Here is a 17,906-nt window from a genome sequence, read left to right on the forward strand (position 1 = left end):
CAAATAAAATTATAAAATTATCCAACTCATCCGAGTCGAAGAGTCAGAGGCTTGAACTTGAGACCGGTTTGTTTTATTTAAGCCTGAGCTTGGCAAGTTTCATTCGAATTTTAATTCATAAACTTAAACTCGATTCGTAATGAAATTAAATTGTCCGTGAACGATGATTAGAGATGGGTTTGAGAATAATTTATTTAAAAGTTAAACGAGTTTCGTTAATATATAATTCTATAATTCATATTATTGATATATATAAATGAGTCTGAACATATTTGTGAGTGTCTTCACGAATACGTTCGTAAATCTCTTAGTGACACGTTCGTGACTCTCTTAATAAATCCGTTTATAAGCCCATGAATTAAATACAGTTAGGTTAAGTTTCAGCTCATTTCGATAATATTTTCGATCTCGAAATTATACTTGAGCTCTTACGAATAATTTTTTTTTTTTAATCGAGAACGACTGGGCTCGCTTACACCCTACCTCCCACCAAATTCGGCTTTGTCGTTCCCACGAACACCAACAACTGAATGGGGAAGCTCGTCCCCATCAAACCCTAACCCTATCCCCAATTCCTCCGCTACATCAGTCGATCTTGATCGGATCTCTCGGATCCTCCTCCTCCTCTCCCCTCATGGATTCTCCCCCGATCCTATTCCTCCTGCTCTTCCTCCTCGCCGGCGCTGCTGCCTCTTCCGCCGACGACTGCGGAGCCCGCAACATCACGATCGCTGGCTTCGAGGCCGACCTCGCCATGGTGCAGCACCAGGTCCGCGGCGTCGTCCGGATCGTCGACGCCTGCTCCTTCTCCGTCCGCGGCTTCGACATGCTCGCCGGCTCCGGCCAGGTCCGGTGGAGGGGCGCTGCCGGGGACGACTTCGTTAATCTCACTCTCGGGTCTCCGATCTCCGACATGTACCTCAACCGCACCTACCGCAACGAGTCGCTCACCGTCAGGCTGTCCAGCAACGTCTCCTGGGACCAGATCTCGGTCCTCGCCATTTGGGATGAATCCACTGCCTCGGATTTCGGCCATGTCGCCCTTGTGAATGTCTCCGCAAATGAGACCGACTCCGACTTGGCCCCAAGCCCGGACCTTTCCCCGGCCCCTGCGCCAGCTCCTGGTTCTCCTGTCGAGATGATGAAGAACAAGAGCCAGATCCACCGCCAGCCGACCATGTTCGACAACTGCCTAACGTTATCCCCCAGATTTAGACTTCGGTGGACGCTGCACCCTGAATTGGACTCCGTCGAGATCGGTCTGGAAGCAGCTGTTGGCTCGGAATACTATATGAGCTTTGGGTGGGCGAAGCCTAGCTCGCCATCGCATATGCTCAATGCAGATGTTACGGTCACTGGATTTACTGAAGAAGGTATTCCTTTTGCTGAAGATTACTATATTACGCAATTTAGCGAGTGCCTTCTTAGCAAGGATGGCAAGGTTGAAGGTGTTTGCCCTGATACAATCTATGAAGGATCGGATCCAGTTGGGCTTGTTAACAATACTGAGTTGATTTATGGTCACCGGAGAGATGGGGTGGCCTTTGTCCGGTACAAGCGCCCCCTAGCCTCTGTAGACGTGAAGTATGATGTGCCAGTGAATATCACAGGGAACATGACTGTGATTTGGGCGTTAGGTCTGTTGAGGCCACCGGATTCCCTCAGACCTTACTATCTTCCTCAGAATCATGGTGGTCCACAAGAAACAGCTTACAATTATCTCCTACTGAATTTATCTAAGGAGGTGGACGATTGCTTTGGACCTCTAGATGCTGAAGATAAGGAAGATCAAGATCTTATCATCGCTGATGCAAAAACACCGCTTGTTGTTACGTCAGGATCAGCATTGCATTACCCAAATCCTCCGAATCCTTCGAAAGTGCTTTATATCAACAAGAAGGAAGTTCCATTGCTGAGAGTAGAAAGGGGTGTGCCAGTTACTTTCTCAATCCAAGCCGGCCATGATGTGGCTCTTTACATCACTTCCAATCCTATTGGTGGTAATGCAACACTGCATAATATGACTGAGGTTATCTATGCTGGTGGGCCTCAGTTTGAGGGTGTCCCAGCCAGTCCAACCGAGTTGAAATGGGCACCTGATCGAAATACACCAGATCAAGTTTACTACCACTCTTTGTTTGAGCAGAAAATGGGCTGGAAAGTTCAGGTAGTTGATGGTGGTATTTCAGACATGTATAATAACAATGTTCTATTAGATGATCAACAGGTTTCCTTTTTCTGGACTTTATCTAAAGGCTCAATATCTGTTGCTGCTCGTGGTGAGAAGAAAAGTGGATATGTTGCGATTGGATTTGGAAGCGGAATGATGAACAGCTATGTGTATGTTGGTTGGGTTGAATCCAATGGCACAGGCCATGTAAACACTTATTGGATTGATGGAAAAAATGCAATGGGTGTGCACCCAACATCCGAAAATTTGACCTTCGTCAGGTGCAGTCAAGAAAATGGAATAATAACATTTGAGTTCACTCGTCCTCTATCTCCTTCATGTAATGGAAAGATAGAGTGCAAGAATATCATCGATCCAACTACTCCTTTAAAAGTTATTTGGGCTATGGGTGCCCGTTGGTCAGAGGATAATCTAAGTGAAAAGAATATGCATTCTGCTACAAGCAATCGGCCAGTCAGAGTTCTTTTGTTGAGAGGGTCTGCCGAGGCAGAGCAAGATCTGCGTCCTGTTTTGGCTGTTCATGGCTTCATGATGTTTGTGGCTTGGGGCATCCTGCTTCCTGGGGGAATATTGGCTGCAAGATACTTGAAGCAGATAAAGGGTGATGGCTGGTACCAGTTACATGTCTATTTGCAGTACTCAGGAATCGCTATTATGTTACTTGGTCTTCTATTTGCAGCTGCTGAGCTTCGTGGTTTTTATTTAAGTATAGTGCATGTGAAATTCGGTGTAGCTGCAATCATCTTGGCATGTGCCCAGCCATTAAATGCATATCTACGCCCCCCAAAACCAGCAGATGAAGAGATAGTGTCTTCCAAGAGGATAATCTGGGAATACTGTCATGTAATCACAGGGAGGTCTGCTGTTGTAGTCGGAGTTGCTGCACTAATCAGTGGAATGAAGCATTTGGCGCATCGATACGGCAGCGAAAATGTTCAAGGTCTTACTTGGGCATTAATATTATGGGTTTTGGCACTTGCAATTTTAGTTATGTACTTGGAGTATTCCAAGGTTAAGCAAAGACAAAATGATAGGAGCTCTTTAAGAGGTGAGTGGGTGCTGGGAAACAGTGATGAAGATGATTCAGTAGATTTATTGCATCGCGACAGAACTGCTACTAAATCAGAACGCCAATCATCCTTAACAATGGAAGTGCAACTTGAATCTCTTAGCAGATAGAATGCAATTTTATACACGAAAAACACAAAATACTTGAGCCATGATTTTTAATGTATAGAGAGAAGAGGGGGCCATGGTGATTATAACCTTGCGTGAGATGATTCATTTTATGTAAAGACATCTTGCCACAGCTTACCGAACAGGTTAGAAATGATTATTTACTTTTCCTTATATTGCTGTTAGACTGATTCATTTTATGTATGCAATGTGAGACTGATTCATGCTTGTATACAAATTTTGAAAGGATACCGGCACCTGAGTAAAATGTGTTTTTTTGCTCATGGTGCTTCTTTGTCACTTCATCAAGTTCTCTGAATTCACCTGGTTAATCATTTGGCTTATAGATTTCAAATGCTCTCATGAAAGTTTCTCTATATTTTGTGACTTGCTGAATTGCTTGTGTAGTTGTTGAGGTTCCCTTCGCTACATCAAACACTATATGTTTATTATTATCATTGGGCCTTAATCCTCATCACATTTTGTTGGGAACCGTAGGCGACCAACTCAATTAGTAAACCGATTAACTTAAGGTTCGAACTAAATGCATGATTCGAATATTCGAAAGCTTTCTCCTTTGACGATTTTAAAGGAAAATGAGGGCACATTTTTCTCAACAAACCAAGGAAAATGATCTCTGCAACAGTACGATATCGAAACAAACATGACCTACAACTTTATTTACAAAATAACCAAACGAAAGCAGTAGTATGAATGGTGTACATTGAATCAGAGTAGCGACCTCCTTTCAAATATCTAACAAATGCTCAGTTCATCCATACCTATCGATAACTCTAAATCTATTTCTCCCATCATTGCCACACTGTCACTAGTCTTCTCTTCCACCTTGCTGCTTATCTTTATTGTACCCTCCTGAGTTTTATCAATGCTCGACAACGCAGCTGCTATGCATTCTTCGAAGCGGAAACAGCTGACGACATGGTCGTTTGTCAAACCCGCAGCCTGCATGAAGGAGTATATGACTGTTGGGCTCACACTTCGCAAGCCCCTTCTAACCAGATCTTTGCTGATCACATCTGCTTTAGAAGTCTTGACAGGAACGTGTCGCTGGTAGCGAAATTTGTTGACGATGGGTTTGTAGTTCACAAAGCTCCAACAGTATCTATCGAATGATCCAAACTCATTTATTATCTGTAGCAATAGTATAAAACAAGTGTGAGAGAAGTGAAGCAAGATCATGAGATTATTAGTAGTTTAATCCAGCAAAAAAGACTCTTGAGAAATCATAAACCCACATGCAATTCACGAACCTCAACTCTCTTAACTGCAAACGCAACAACTAGAAATATGAATATCTATTTTGTGCCAACTACAATATTAACAGTGTCACAGACTAGTGAATAGATCTACCTTGTGTATCTGGCGAGCATTCTCAATGGTAGCTCTCAGCTTGGGCTCCGACAAAAGTGAGCTAGCAATATTTCCAGGCACTATAAATTTCTTCTCATTCAATTTGGCGACTGCAGCAGGATCAAAGTTCAGAAAAACTTCCCTGAAAAAAAGGGCGCCAATGAGTTGGTGAATTAATGAAGTAGAAACTAGTTTTCTAATCATTTTATTTTAGTACCTAAATATCTGCCTTTTGGTGAGGATAACAGGCCATGTAAGCTCAGCTAATGCACCAGATAGAACAAGAAGTTCAAATAATTTCCTGTGGTGTGTTCCGAGCACCAAATACATAGAGAAATTGGTTAGCGAGAACTTAAAACATAGTAAAGTTTCAAGGTATCTAGATTACTAACAAAGAGAAAAGGTTGCATACTTATCATCATGGACTGGAACACCCCACTCTTCATCATGGAAAGAAGCATAACATGGGTCTGGTGTACAAAAATATAGGCTTAGCTTTACTCCACAAATGCATAAAGAGAAATTCAAGATGAAGTTTTACTGAACAAGAATGATGATGATAATAATAATATAGTTACTATTAAGAATAAACTTCTATCGGTATGGCAAAGAGTCATGCAATCAGCTGCAAAAGGCAAATCATTTTTAAGTGTGAGAGACCTGGACAAGGTAGTTAAATAGAGTTCATCCAGGTGGTAAAACCAATAAAAAACTAGCCTTGATGGTTAAAAAAATGGAAGAAAAGAATAAAAATGAACTGGTGCAAACCATAGCAAAGGGTGAAACTGTATTGCCTACTTCCAAACATGAAAACAGGTTTCAATTATTAGTATCTCCTGGCAAATGACAACTAATACGATAATATACTATCATTGCAATAATCTAAGCCTAGAGGCTGCATATATACATGAAATAATTTTCTTTGAGGAATAGTAAAAATACATGTTTTTCCCTCTCAAGCTGGTATTAGAATCTCTGTAAGGATAAGTGTTTTTATGGCAATCCCCTTAGCAAGAAGCTGAATCTTCTTGAGAAATCTCACACTTGCTGTTTATGTCTAAAATCTTCTCAAGAAAGATTCAAAAATCCCACTTGTGGGTCAAACTTTCACGCTTGCAGTGTGTGGACAAGATTAGATCCTTGGACACTTATCCTATTGCTTCTTGTGAAGGGATGAATAAGTGGATTAGATTAAGGGGTGACACATTAGAAGCATCATAGACCATGGAGTAAGAGTGAAGTCGTTGAACCATATTGTATACTTGAGTTAGCGTTGTTAATTTTGTTTCACGCTTCCACACATGCTTTATATTATTTCAGCTATTATGATTATAATGCCACATATGCACTTACTACTAATCTAATTGAGTTTTCTATTCACCCTTGCCCCTAGTTGGCCATTTCAAATTTCAATCCAATAATGATAACCTTTTCTAGATAAACCATAACCACGCTCACTGTATCATAGTTAACTTCCTCACAAAAGATAAATGTATCAGATCATAGTTCTTTACAATTTCCGGGTAACAAATGGCAAATGATCACCATTGCAAAGACAATTCTCTTTTCAGAGCATTACAAAACGAATACAGGGAATGAGAAGTCATTTTTACTTGTTACAGATAAATATCAAATCACAAACAGCCTACACCAATGAACATTATTTCTCGATATAGATGGTTTTTTTTCTCTCTTAAGAAATACACTACATAGAACAAGTGGAATTCATCTGGGGTGGCCTGATTCAGCTGAGACTCTAAACCAGATTCCATCAGGGATGATATGGCCCGCGAATGTTACCCGAGTCAAAGGAGCCTTATGTATCAAACAGTTAAAGTAAAGATGTCGAATCAGTCACTTGATAGAACAGCCAATAATAGGTGCCCGTTCGGTACAAAGCCAAGAATATTAAACAGATCAAAATTAAATATGTCCAATCAAGCACATAAAGAGAAGTAGCAAACTAGAAGTGCAACCAATAGTAAAGATGCCCAGTCCAATCAAGCACATGAAAAAGAAGCAACCAATTATAGGTGCAATGTCAATGGATAATCCTGGAGCTCTCGACAAATGGTACACAGGGAACAAGGCACAAATCTCAAAGACAAAGAGACAAGAAATATAGTCACTTTGTGAATGAGAAATTGAGTCACGGGAATGCTAGAGATACAGTGAAGATAATCAACTACATCAAATAAAGTCATTGAAGGGCACCAAAGAAGTTACTCAGGATCAAAAGACCATAAATGGATATACAGTAGTGTAGGAAGGGCTATTCTAAGAAGATACTGGCTACTGCAACAAATAGAGGACTTCGAGGAAGGAAATAAGAGGGATTTTCAAAAATCACAAAATTCTGAAGACTGCATGGCGAAATTTATTTCTAACAACTGGATATAAAATTTCAGAACCCAATGATACCATGCACAAAAGGTATAGAGATTCAGAAGATGGCAAAGATTCTTGCTTAGATTTAACCAAAAAAAAATCACTCTTAAACCAAAACAAATCGCTAGACTAAATCAGAGAGTTAGTTAGTTAGAGGAGAAGAAAAACCACGCATGCAATAATCTCAAAACAAAAAATAAATAAAGAAAACTCGCCTGTATTAGATGTGACCCAAGCGCATTTTCTCTTTCCTTGCACAAGTTCAACCGAGGGAATGCTGGCATCATCTGAGAAATTGTTGTTCAACTTGGTTGCAACTTTGCCTATCCTCGCAGAGCTCTGCCTCCTCTTACTTGTCGAGTTCACCCTACTAACCCTTCCTGTGGAGGCTTGGCTGCAAAACGAATCTGTGGATGCATCAGAGGAACAGGAAGCATTCAGTGACAGATTTGACTGCAACAGCATCTCGTGCCTCCTCAGAACAGACGGAGCACTGAAACAAGACCCAGAATGTGCCGTATCTTCTGCGGGACTGGGAGCCTTCTTCGGCTCATCAATTGCTGTAGTTTCGGTGCTGTCAGTTTTATTCAAAGGCTTCGAAGCTGGTTTCCTAGAAGGTGTCAATGACCTAGCCTTGTTACCGCCAGGCACAAGGACCGGCCTTGCTTCAGAGTCAGCTACATTGAAAGAACGAACATGAGGAGCTCCTGACATCCTAAAATCCAACCTTTTCACAAATCTCAGCACCGTCCACCGAAATTTACCCAAATCTCCAACACTAGAGGATCAAATTCAAGACACTATCAAGCGAAATCAAAAGCCTCGAACACGAAAAGGAGCAATTCCCGGAACGAGCCTCAAAAATTACCTTTTCAATCCACAACTCCCACAGTAACACGAAACCCGAACCGACCTAGGGTTTCGAGGGCATCCCATTCCAACCTACTGCCAAATCGCTCCACCAAACAGAACACGCGATGCAACATTGTCCTAACCAGAAAGATTAACACCACAACGCGACTCTTCGACGACTTCTCCTAAGAAGGAACTGAGCAGGAGCTACCGAACCCCGAAACCGTCACGAAAAGACGAAGGGGAAGCACGCAAAGCACTTACAATGAGCTGATATAGGAGAGGCTTCGAATAAGAACGGGCAGCCCGCTGATCCAGAGACTAACCAAGGGCGGAGCCGGCGAACGGCGGGGAACCGAGGAATGGACGTTTCCACTGGAGGAGGACGAAGGCAGTGTGGCCCCGGAGAAGCGACGGGGGAGCGTCCCGTAGGTTATATAAAGAAGACTGGTGGATGCCGGTCGAAGTAGATTACCACCGGATGTAGCCCGTAGCGCGTGCACGTGGCTGTGCTTTACAACTCCCTTATTTTGCATTAATACATAAACTTTGCCGTCACGGGCTGGATCAGCTGGTTAGGAGCATGTAACTTACTAATGAAATCGTGTGGGGTCAAAGGTCGCCAGTTGTACACGAAGATAAAATCCTAATCTGCTGCGTCAAAAATTCCTTCGACTCCAAGTCACCTTTCCTGCCCAGCATTAATCGTGATTTACTTTCTCTGGAATCTTACGGGATCAAGGCCAGGGGGCCGCTAGGGTGACGATTCCACCTCTTGCCAATTAATACATAAACTTTAAATATATTTCTTTCAAATCTAATAAATATTTTATGATTGAGGATAAAAGTATACTGATGATTAATATACTCAATTGAAAATCAATTAAAAAAATATGTCGATTATATTTATCCAAATAATGAACAATTAGTATAAAAAATTGTGATCATTAGTCAATGATTTTGTAACTATGCAATATTGTTTAGCGCATAAATTTAAAAATATAAATTAAATTTTAGCTATTATATTTTAGAGAAAATAAATTATTTAAATTATAAATTTAGTACTATTGTAGTTTAAATAAATAAATTATAAAATTAGCGTGGGTGTTAAGTTTAGGGAAAAATAAAAAGTAACTCCTGGATCGATATCTATTTTATAAAAATCATTAAATGGACATTTCATCAAACTAACTGCTAAAATATAATAGTTCATTTCAAAATTATCATGAAGGGAGTCACACTATAGCAAGGACAGATTCTCTAGTCCACAATTTATAAATCAAGGGATAGTCTATTATTATAAACTATTGATTTGGATGGATCCTACTAACTTAAATATGAGCTCCATTTAAATCAATGATCCTCATATAATGAATCATTCCTTGATCCACAAATTATACAGATTAGAAGATCCCTACTGCTCTATAGCTGTCCTGACTCCTGTGCTATAGCCCAGGCCAGGTGAATGGTAAAAACAAGAGACCAATACGAGGCAATAAAAATCCAGTCAAATAAAATAAAATAAAAAAAACAAAAGCACTGTTTCTTCCCCTTTTTTATATATTATTCTTTTTTATTAATTTAAAATCTTTTAATCTTTAGGTTAGCCCCGGAAGACGTGATCACACATATTTACAGTATCTCTGTTCTTCATTCGCCATACGATATATTTGAAAAGGTCCTTTTTTTTTTTTTACGACAGTTGGTACTCAAATGATAAATTTATATGATTAGACACCAATTGATTTTAAAGGATTTCATTAGGAGGATTATGCCGTCCCATCTAGAAGATTGCTGTTTACTATAATTTATATATCCGTATCTTAGAGTGAAAGTGATGATATCATTTTTTACTGAATTTGGCGAGGTCGGTTTTGCACCCTATAATTTTATTTTTAATTTAATTATATATTTATTTAATTAGTTTTCTTCTATTTTACTATAATTACAAGTATGGATTGACTTCTCTTCTTTCTTTCGTTCTTTCGATCCATCGATTGAATTGACAATATGCTGCTTTGTATTTCCATAGTTACCATGTAAACTCTGGCCATGGACGATGACTACTTCTATCCACCTCTTCTTTGACGCTTACCCCACTCCTCCTGTCGCTGTCCTCCCCTGATGATACTTGTCCTCATGCACTAATTTCCTTGTCTCCACTAGTAGCCATGTCCGCTCCTTCCGTGGCTAGGCGCTCGCTCTAGAAGACATAGTCGTCTACATGGTTGCTCTAAGCTGCGACTGCCACAATTGGATCGACGTGTACTCCACATTGGCGTATCCTTATGTCGAGGTTGGAGGCAAGTAACTATGTTTTGGGGTTTTGCACGAGATGCTCGAGCACGACCTCACGCCGCACTCATGAGCCGACTACCTTTTCCTTACCTTTGGCGGAACACTGTCAAACATCGACATTAGTGGCTAGGCCTTTGACCATAATCCTCAAATTTTCAACAAATTAAATGTCATTATCAATAAATTAATTTAATAATTTTATAAAATAATAAAAATTACAAATAGGTGAAATATATGAAAAGACGAGGTATGGTCACATGAAGTGAACTCAAACCTTTTTTTTACTACATCCTTGGCAAAGTTCACTAATTTAGGATCAATCCGGTATATCTCTAATTTTTATATCCGTCCTTTAAATTACTATACCTACAATATTATTATATCACAATATTTTTATTAACTTAATTAAAATCATTTAAATTATTAGTGTAATTTTCTTAGATCAAGATTGACCAGTTTGAGTTGGCTCAAGTTTGAGTCGTGATGTTTGACAATGTATGAAGATTGCACTTGTAATTATCTGTTTGGGGAGATTATTGGTGTAATTCTCCTTTGATCAAGGGTTGACTAGTTTGATGTGAAGAAGAGTCGAGTAGGTCAAAGTTGACTGGATGCTTAACTGGAAAATCTTGATGAGTGAAGTCAGGTGAAAACTCTAGTAAGTGAAGCTAGGCAGAACAAGAATTCTAGTGAGTGAAGTCAGGTGAAAGCCCTAGTGAGTGAAGCTAGACAGAAGGAAAGTCTTGGTAAGTGAAGCCAAGTGAAAGTCCTAGTGAGTGAAGTTAGGCAAAAGGAAAGTCCTAGTGAGTGAAGCCAGACATGTAGAGGTTCAAGTGGGTCAAGATTGACCGGACATTTGGCGTTGGGAGTCCAAGTGGGTCAAGGTTGATCAGACACTTGGCACGAGATAGTAAGTCTAAATGGGTCAAGGTTGACCAGACACCTGGCGTAAGAAGAAAAGTCCAAGTAGGTCAAAGGATTAATCAAACACTTGGTAAAGAAGTCCCAGCAGATCAAGGTTGACCAGATGCTAGGCAATGAGGAGTCCCAACAGGTCAAGGTTGACTGGATGTTGGGTAAGGGAATCCTAGACCTAGGTTTGTTAATTAGGGTTGTTAATCGATTAGGCTAATCGATTGCCATAGCGAGAAGGCATGCGTAATCGATTAGTGTAATAGATTAGGACACCGTAAGTGATTGGATAATTGCTTGCGGTGCCTTTTGGTTCGAACAAAATATTTCTGTTCGAAGCTTAAGCAATCAGGTTAATCACTTAAGCTATTTCTTGAGATTAAACAGAATATTACTGACTTGATCTGGCTAATCGATTCAGCAATGACTAATCGACTAGGGTAGTCGATTAAGGTTGAAAATATAGTTGTTTATACAAGTTGCTGACGTGGTAATTGATTAAAGGAATTTTTAATTGATTAAGGCATCAATGGTAACCCTAGAAATAGATTTTTCGAGCATAGTTCTTGGCAGCGCTTACACAATTCTTCTCCACACATTTTGATGGATCTTGAGCTTTGGAAGACAAGTGTTGTAGTACTTTCCAACTGGTCCAGAGGTATCCACAAGCAACAAGAGATCAAACAAGAAGAGGTTTTGAGTTGTATTTTTACATTTACTTCTTGTTTTGAGTTGTATTCTTGTTCTTGTGTTGTACGAGGCTTCTTCACCTCCGGTTGTTCCCAGAAGGAGTTGTTTTTCATAGTGGAGAGTGTGTCATGTGTGGATCCTTGGATTAGTCACCTCTTCTTGAGGTGGATACCAAGTAAATATACTTGTTAGTATTGGAGAGTTTAGCTTCAAGTTTTATTCAGCTACACATTATCTACGAAGTAAGCGAACGAGCGCGATGAGCTATTCACCCCCCTCTCCTCTAGCTCTGAAGTGTCCCAACAAGTGATATTAGAGTCATGCCACTCTTCACCGGACTCATCGCCGGAAGTGCAACGAACTAGAGAAAGAAGAAGTTAAAGCCCAAATTTCATTAAGTCAAAGTCTTCATCAAAGGCTCAACTTCAATATGGAATTCCGATATGGACTCGGATTTGATATAAGGGTGTCTCCATCATTCACAATGACAAGCTTCGATTCTTGGAAATTAAGAATCGAAAACTTTTTTATTATGGAGATAGAGCAATGGTTTGCTCTAATTGAAGATTTCAAAGCTCCAAATGATAGCAAAGGCAAAATCATCAAAAGGAGCAAATGGAGCGAGGAACAAGTCAAAAGATGTGAGACAAATGATAAGATAACCAAATTATTGGTTAGCTTATTGCCTAGCACTATTATATGCAAAATTGAGGAATATCAAGACGCTAAAGAGCTTTGGAGCAAGTTGATGAAGATCCATTAAGAATCCTCCACTACACCAAGTCAAGAAAAATTCAAAGAGGGTAACTCATTGGATCAACAAGAAGAGGGCTTCGAGATTGAGAGGTGCTCAACATCAAAAGAAGAAAAAGTCCAAGAAGTTGTTGGTGCAATATCTCCTAGGTCAGGTTGACCTGGTTGACTAAAGCTTGAGTCTTGATGTTTGGATTTCGATGTTTGACAATACATGGAGATTGCAGATGCAATCGTTCGATTGGGGAGATTATTGATATAATTCTCCTTTGGTCAAGGACTGACCAATTTGATGTGAAGAAGATTCAAGTAGATCAAGGTTAACCGGATACTTGACTAGGAAAGTCCTAACTGGAGATTAGGCAAGGAAAAATCCTGGTGAGTGAGACCAGGTGAAAGACCTAGTGAGTGAAGCTATGCAGTTGGAAAATCCTGGTGAGTAAAGCCAGGTGAAAGACCTACTGAGTAAAGCTAGGTAGGTGAAAGTCCCAGTGAGTGAAACTGGGCAGTGGGAAAATCCTGGTAAGTGAAGTCAGGTGAAATACCTAGTGAGTGAAGCTAGACAGTTGGAAAATCCTAGTGAGTGACGCTAGGTGAAAGACCTAGTCAGTGAAGCTAGGCAGGTGAAAGTCCCAGTGAGTGAAGCCGGATAATGGGAAAGTCTCGGTGAGTGAAGTCGGGTAGTGGAAAAATCCTGGTGAGTGAAGCCAGGTGAAACCCCTAGTGAGTGAAGCTAGGTGAAAGTCCGGGTGAATGAAGTCAGGCAGATGGAAAGTCCCAGTGAGTGAATCTAGGTAGAAGAAAAGACCTAGTGAGTGAAGCTAGGTGAAAGTCCTAGTGAGTGAAACCAGACAGATGGAAAACCCTAGTAAGTGAAGTTAGGTAGATGGAAAGACCTGGTGAGTGAAACCAGGCACGTGGAGATCCAGGTGGGTCAAGGTTGACCGGACACTGGTGTTAGGAAGCCCAAGCAGGTCAAAGGATTGATCGGATACTTGGCACAAGCAAATCCAGATGGGTCAAGGATTACTAAACATCTGGTGGAAGTACAAGTGGGTCATGGAGGACCGGACACTTGGCAAGAGACGATAAGTCCAAGTGGGTCAAGATTGACCGGACATTTGACACAAGGAGAAAAGTTCAAGTGGGTCAAAGAATTGACCAGACACTTGGTGAAGAAGCTCCAGTAAGTCAGGGTTGACCATATGCTAGGCAGAAGGAGTCCCAACATGTCATGGTTGACCGGATGTTGGGTTTGGGAACCTTAGACTTGAGTTTAGACAAGTCAAGGTTGGGACAATCGATCGGTTGATTGATTGACTGAAGCCCAATTGATCAGTTGGTCGATTAGGAGAGTACTACGACAAGCAGCAGCCTAATTGATCGGTCAATCCATTGGGAGCAAGTGTCGCATGTACAGAGAGCTGCCCAATAGATCAGCCGATCGATCGGGCAGCGCCAATCGATCGACCGATCGATTGGCAGCTGGTTTTCTCACGCGATCGGTAGAAAGCCTGAATCGATCAGTCGATCGATTCAAGCAACTTCCAACGAGCATAGAGGCACTCTGAATCGATCAACTGATCGATTCAAGTCTCCCCAATTGATTGGTCGATTGATTGGGTTGTGACTGTTGCGTAGGATTAAAGCCATTGGCGAGAGATCTCTTCGGTAGTTCTTCGCGAGCTTCACCCCGAACTTCATGTGACTTTCTCCACCGAGCTCACATACACACACCAGATCTTGGGGGCTTAGAGAGGAGTGTTGGTGCACTTCCAAGCAAGTCAAGAGGTGTATTCAAGCAAGGAGAAGCAAGCTAGGGTTTGGTAAATCTTGTAAGATTTTTATTGTGTAAGCTTGTTTTTCTTTCTTGTTGTATTGTGAGTTTGTACAAGGCTTCTCTGCCTTCGGTAGTTACCGTAAAGGAGTGTTTTCATAGTGGATGAGTGAGTGAGAGTCAGATCCTTGGATTAGTCACCTCTTCTTGAGGTGGATACCAAGTAAATCCTCGCGTTAGCATTACTTGAGTGTTTTCTGCTACACATCATCATCACGAAGCAAGACAACGAGCACGACGAGCTATTCACCCCCCCTTCTAGCTACAAATCGACCCTAATAGAAGTTTAATCCTCAAAAGAGTATAATAAAAAAGGCAAAGAGGAAGCATACTCTTTTTTTCACTTACAAAAAGATGAAGATAGAGAAGCATCCATCTCAAGGATTGAGGGGGAGCGTGGAACATCAATGCTGGATCAAGAAGAAGTATCTTCATTCGAATCAAATGGAGAAAGTGCCACCCCTACAAGTAAAGGTATAGAAATTTCAATTGTAAATAATAAGATCATATCATTTATTTTGAGTGCAGAGAAAAAGGGCACTACAAAAATAAGTGTCCCAAATTAATCAAGAAAAAGGGCCAAGTGGCACCAAAGGGTAAAGAGAAGCCCAAGAACGTCGACCCCATGGCAAGGAGCACATTGTGTGCTTCTTGTGTAAACAAAATGAGCACCACCGGAGCTAATGCCCAAAGGGGAAGAATTCGGCCAAAGTCAAATGAGGAATCACAAGTCAAGGAGGAGCTCTTAAGAGCAAACCCAAGGTATCATTTATTGAATTAACTCCTTTAAGTAATAATAAAAAGCATGTTAGAAATAATTTATATCATTTCAATGCTATTTATCATGAAAATAGAAGACATGATAGGATTAAAGAAAAATATGTAACTTTTAATGCCAAGACCACCTCACCTAAGGTTAGGAAGGTCAATAACAATCTAGGCAAAAATTCTATGGATTTTAGATATAAGCCTAAAAATAGAAATGCTCAAGGACCAAATGAAAAATCAAAATTTAAGGATGGAGAACCAAGTCTTGAGGTCAAGGCTTGATAAATTGGAAAAGACCCTAAAAAGAATGAAAAATATCTTTAAGGGGCAAAATGAGCACAACCTAGGTTTAGGAATGCAAGAGTCATCCTATGGCTCATAGAGGTTTGGGATACAAACTTAAAGCCAAAAAGGATGTGTCTTCTTATCATAGAGTTCCATATAATTATGGAACTAACATTAAGGATGTGTGTGATCTTCTCCAACTGAAGGGGCACAATTCTATTTAATGGACTTAGTATCAAGTAATGGTGTACACTTAGACACATTTAATAGTATCCTCCCCAACGGAGTCACTACTATCACTTGTGTGACCAAAGGGAAACCAACTATTGATTTGTCATAAAACTAAATTGGCAAGAAAATAAAATTGATAAACCCCTCTTACAAATGTTTAAATTTGTATACGTCCACACTAACGTGGCATACAAGATTCATGGTGTTTGAGGTAATTTTATTTGTCAAAAAGTTATATTGACAAGATAGTCAATGGGTAAAACCCTCCTCTTACAAATGTTGATTTTGTATACGTCCACACTAACGTGGCATGCAAAACTCACGGTGTTTTGAGGTGTTGGTAAATTTAAATAGTATTGTTTGAGGAATCAATATTATTTTAAATTTAGAGTCTTGACCAAATATTTGATCAAAGACAGACCAACCATTAATTTTACTTATCATAGGTTGACAAGATAATAAAATTAATAGATAAAATCTCCTTTTAGAATTTGTATACGTCCACACTAACGTGGCATATAAAATTCACAGGGATTTTTGAGATGTTGGTCTTGACCAAATATTTTTTGTGATTCTTAGGATTTCAAATGTTAGTCAATCCCCTTGTTGTTATACTATAGAATAGACTTAGTAGTCCCAATTGTAATGATTGGAAAACTTGGACATTAAGGTAGACTGCCCTCTCAGAACTGAGAATAATAACGGTGTATTTTGTTAGTTGTTGAAACATATTTAGTGGTGTTATCTACCGGTACCTAGTGTGTAGATACAGGAACCACTGATTATGTCTGCAATTCATTGCAGGGGTTCCAGAAAATCCGACAACTATATAAATCACCGTCCACATGGGCATTGCTGTAAAAGTAGTAGCTGTTACAGTGGGAGATGTTTATCCTTTGATAGGAATAAAACATGGATTTTAAGAAATTGCTTTTAAGTACCAAGTTTAGAAAGAAATTTATTTCAGTTTCTAAACTATTTAAAAAATAAATATTGTGTCTATTTGGATAACAAAGTTGTTATCGAGAAAATAGGAAAGATATCTATTCTGGTACGTTAGATGGCAATTTATAAATCCAATAACTCCCATAATGCAAATTAAATAACACATCTTCTAACTTTAAGAGAAAGCAACCTTTGGAATTGAACCAATTATATCTTTGACATCTAAGGGTAGGTTATATTAACTTGAGTAGAATTCAAAGGATAATAACCAATGAACTCTTGGGTTCGTTGGAAGTGGAAATCTTTCCAACCTGCGAGTCTTACTTGGAAGGAAAAATAACTAAGAAGCTTTTAAGTCTAAGGGGTATGGAGCCAAAGATATGTTGGAATTGATTCATTCTGATTTGTGTGATCCTATGACTATCCAGACAAGAAGTAGTATCGAATATTTCGTCTCTTTTATAGACAACTATTCAAGATAAGGATACTTGACTCGCCACAAGTCTTAGTACTTTGATTAGTTCAAAGAATACTAAGCTGATGTGGAGTAACGTCAAAATAAAAGTATCAAGATACTACGGTGAAATCGTAGTAACAAGTACCTCTTAGGATAGTTTAGGAGTCACTAATCAGAAGTTGGGATTTAATCCCAACTAACTACACCTGGTACACCCCAACAGAATGGTGTAGTAGAAGGTATAAGACTCTTAAGGAAATGAGTAGATTGATGATGAGTTATTCAGAAAATTACCAAATTCATTTTAAGGATATACTCTGGAAACGGAAGTGAAAATAGTACCTTCCAAAGTCAGAACTCTCTACTCATATAGAATTGTTGAATAGGCGTAAGCCTATTTTGAAGCATATTCGGATTCGGGTAGTCCATCACATATGCTGAAGAGAGACAATGATATGTTGGATAGGAATTCACTTGTTTGTAGGTTATCCTAGAGAAATGAAAGTAGGTTTATAGTCTTAAAAAAACAAAAGGTCATTGTTAGTATCAATGACTGATTTTTAGAAGAGGACTATATAAATGAACCACAAGCCCATAAGTAAATTTGTTCTTAAGAAAATAATAAAGGACACGTCTAATCTAGTACCAACTGTACAAGATGAAATATCACAAGAAACTACAACACGTATCACAATTGATACACAATTATAGGCAGTGTCTCATCGTAGTGGGAGGGTTGTTAAACAACCTAA

At 39.7% G+C, this 17,906-nt stretch overlaps 2 protein-coding genes across 2 annotated transcripts; one reads left to right on the forward strand and one right to left on the reverse strand.

Annotated features, from left to right (window-relative positions):
• The first annotated feature begins 409 nt into the window (after positions 1 to 409).
• LOC122020208 (cytochrome b561, DM13 and DOMON domain-containing protein At5g54830-like) lies at positions 410 to 3,676 on the forward strand. Its single transcript, XM_042578024.1, has one exon. It carries the CDS (start codon positions 635 to 637, stop codon positions 3,368 to 3,370), a length of 2,736 nt encoding a protein of 911 aa, XP_042433958.1. The 5' UTR covers positions 410 to 634; the 3' UTR covers positions 3,371 to 3,676.
• Positions 3,677 to 3,980: 304 nt separating this feature from the next.
• On the reverse strand, positions 3,981 to 8,377 carry LOC122021308. The gene is made up of 6 exons (XM_042579413.1): positions 7,995 to 8,377; positions 7,342 to 7,904; positions 5,151 to 5,208; positions 4,956 to 5,039; positions 4,739 to 4,880; positions 3,981 to 4,519 (listed from the first exon to the last, which is right to left on the reverse strand). Exons 1-6 carry the CDS (start codon positions 8,060 to 8,062, stop codon positions 4,124 to 4,126), a joined length of 1,311 nt encoding a protein of 436 aa, XP_042435347.1. The 5' UTR covers positions 8,063 to 8,377; the 3' UTR covers positions 3,981 to 4,123.
• Between the last annotated feature and the right edge of the window lie 9,529 nt (positions 8,378 to 17,906).

This window comes from Zingiber officinale, chromosome 9A (assembly GCF_018446385.1).
Source record: "Zingiber officinale cultivar Zhangliang chromosome 9A, Zo_v1.1, whole genome shotgun sequence".
In the NCBI taxonomy this organism is placed as follows: Eukaryota; Viridiplantae; Streptophyta; class Magnoliopsida; order Zingiberales; family Zingiberaceae; genus Zingiber; species Zingiber officinale.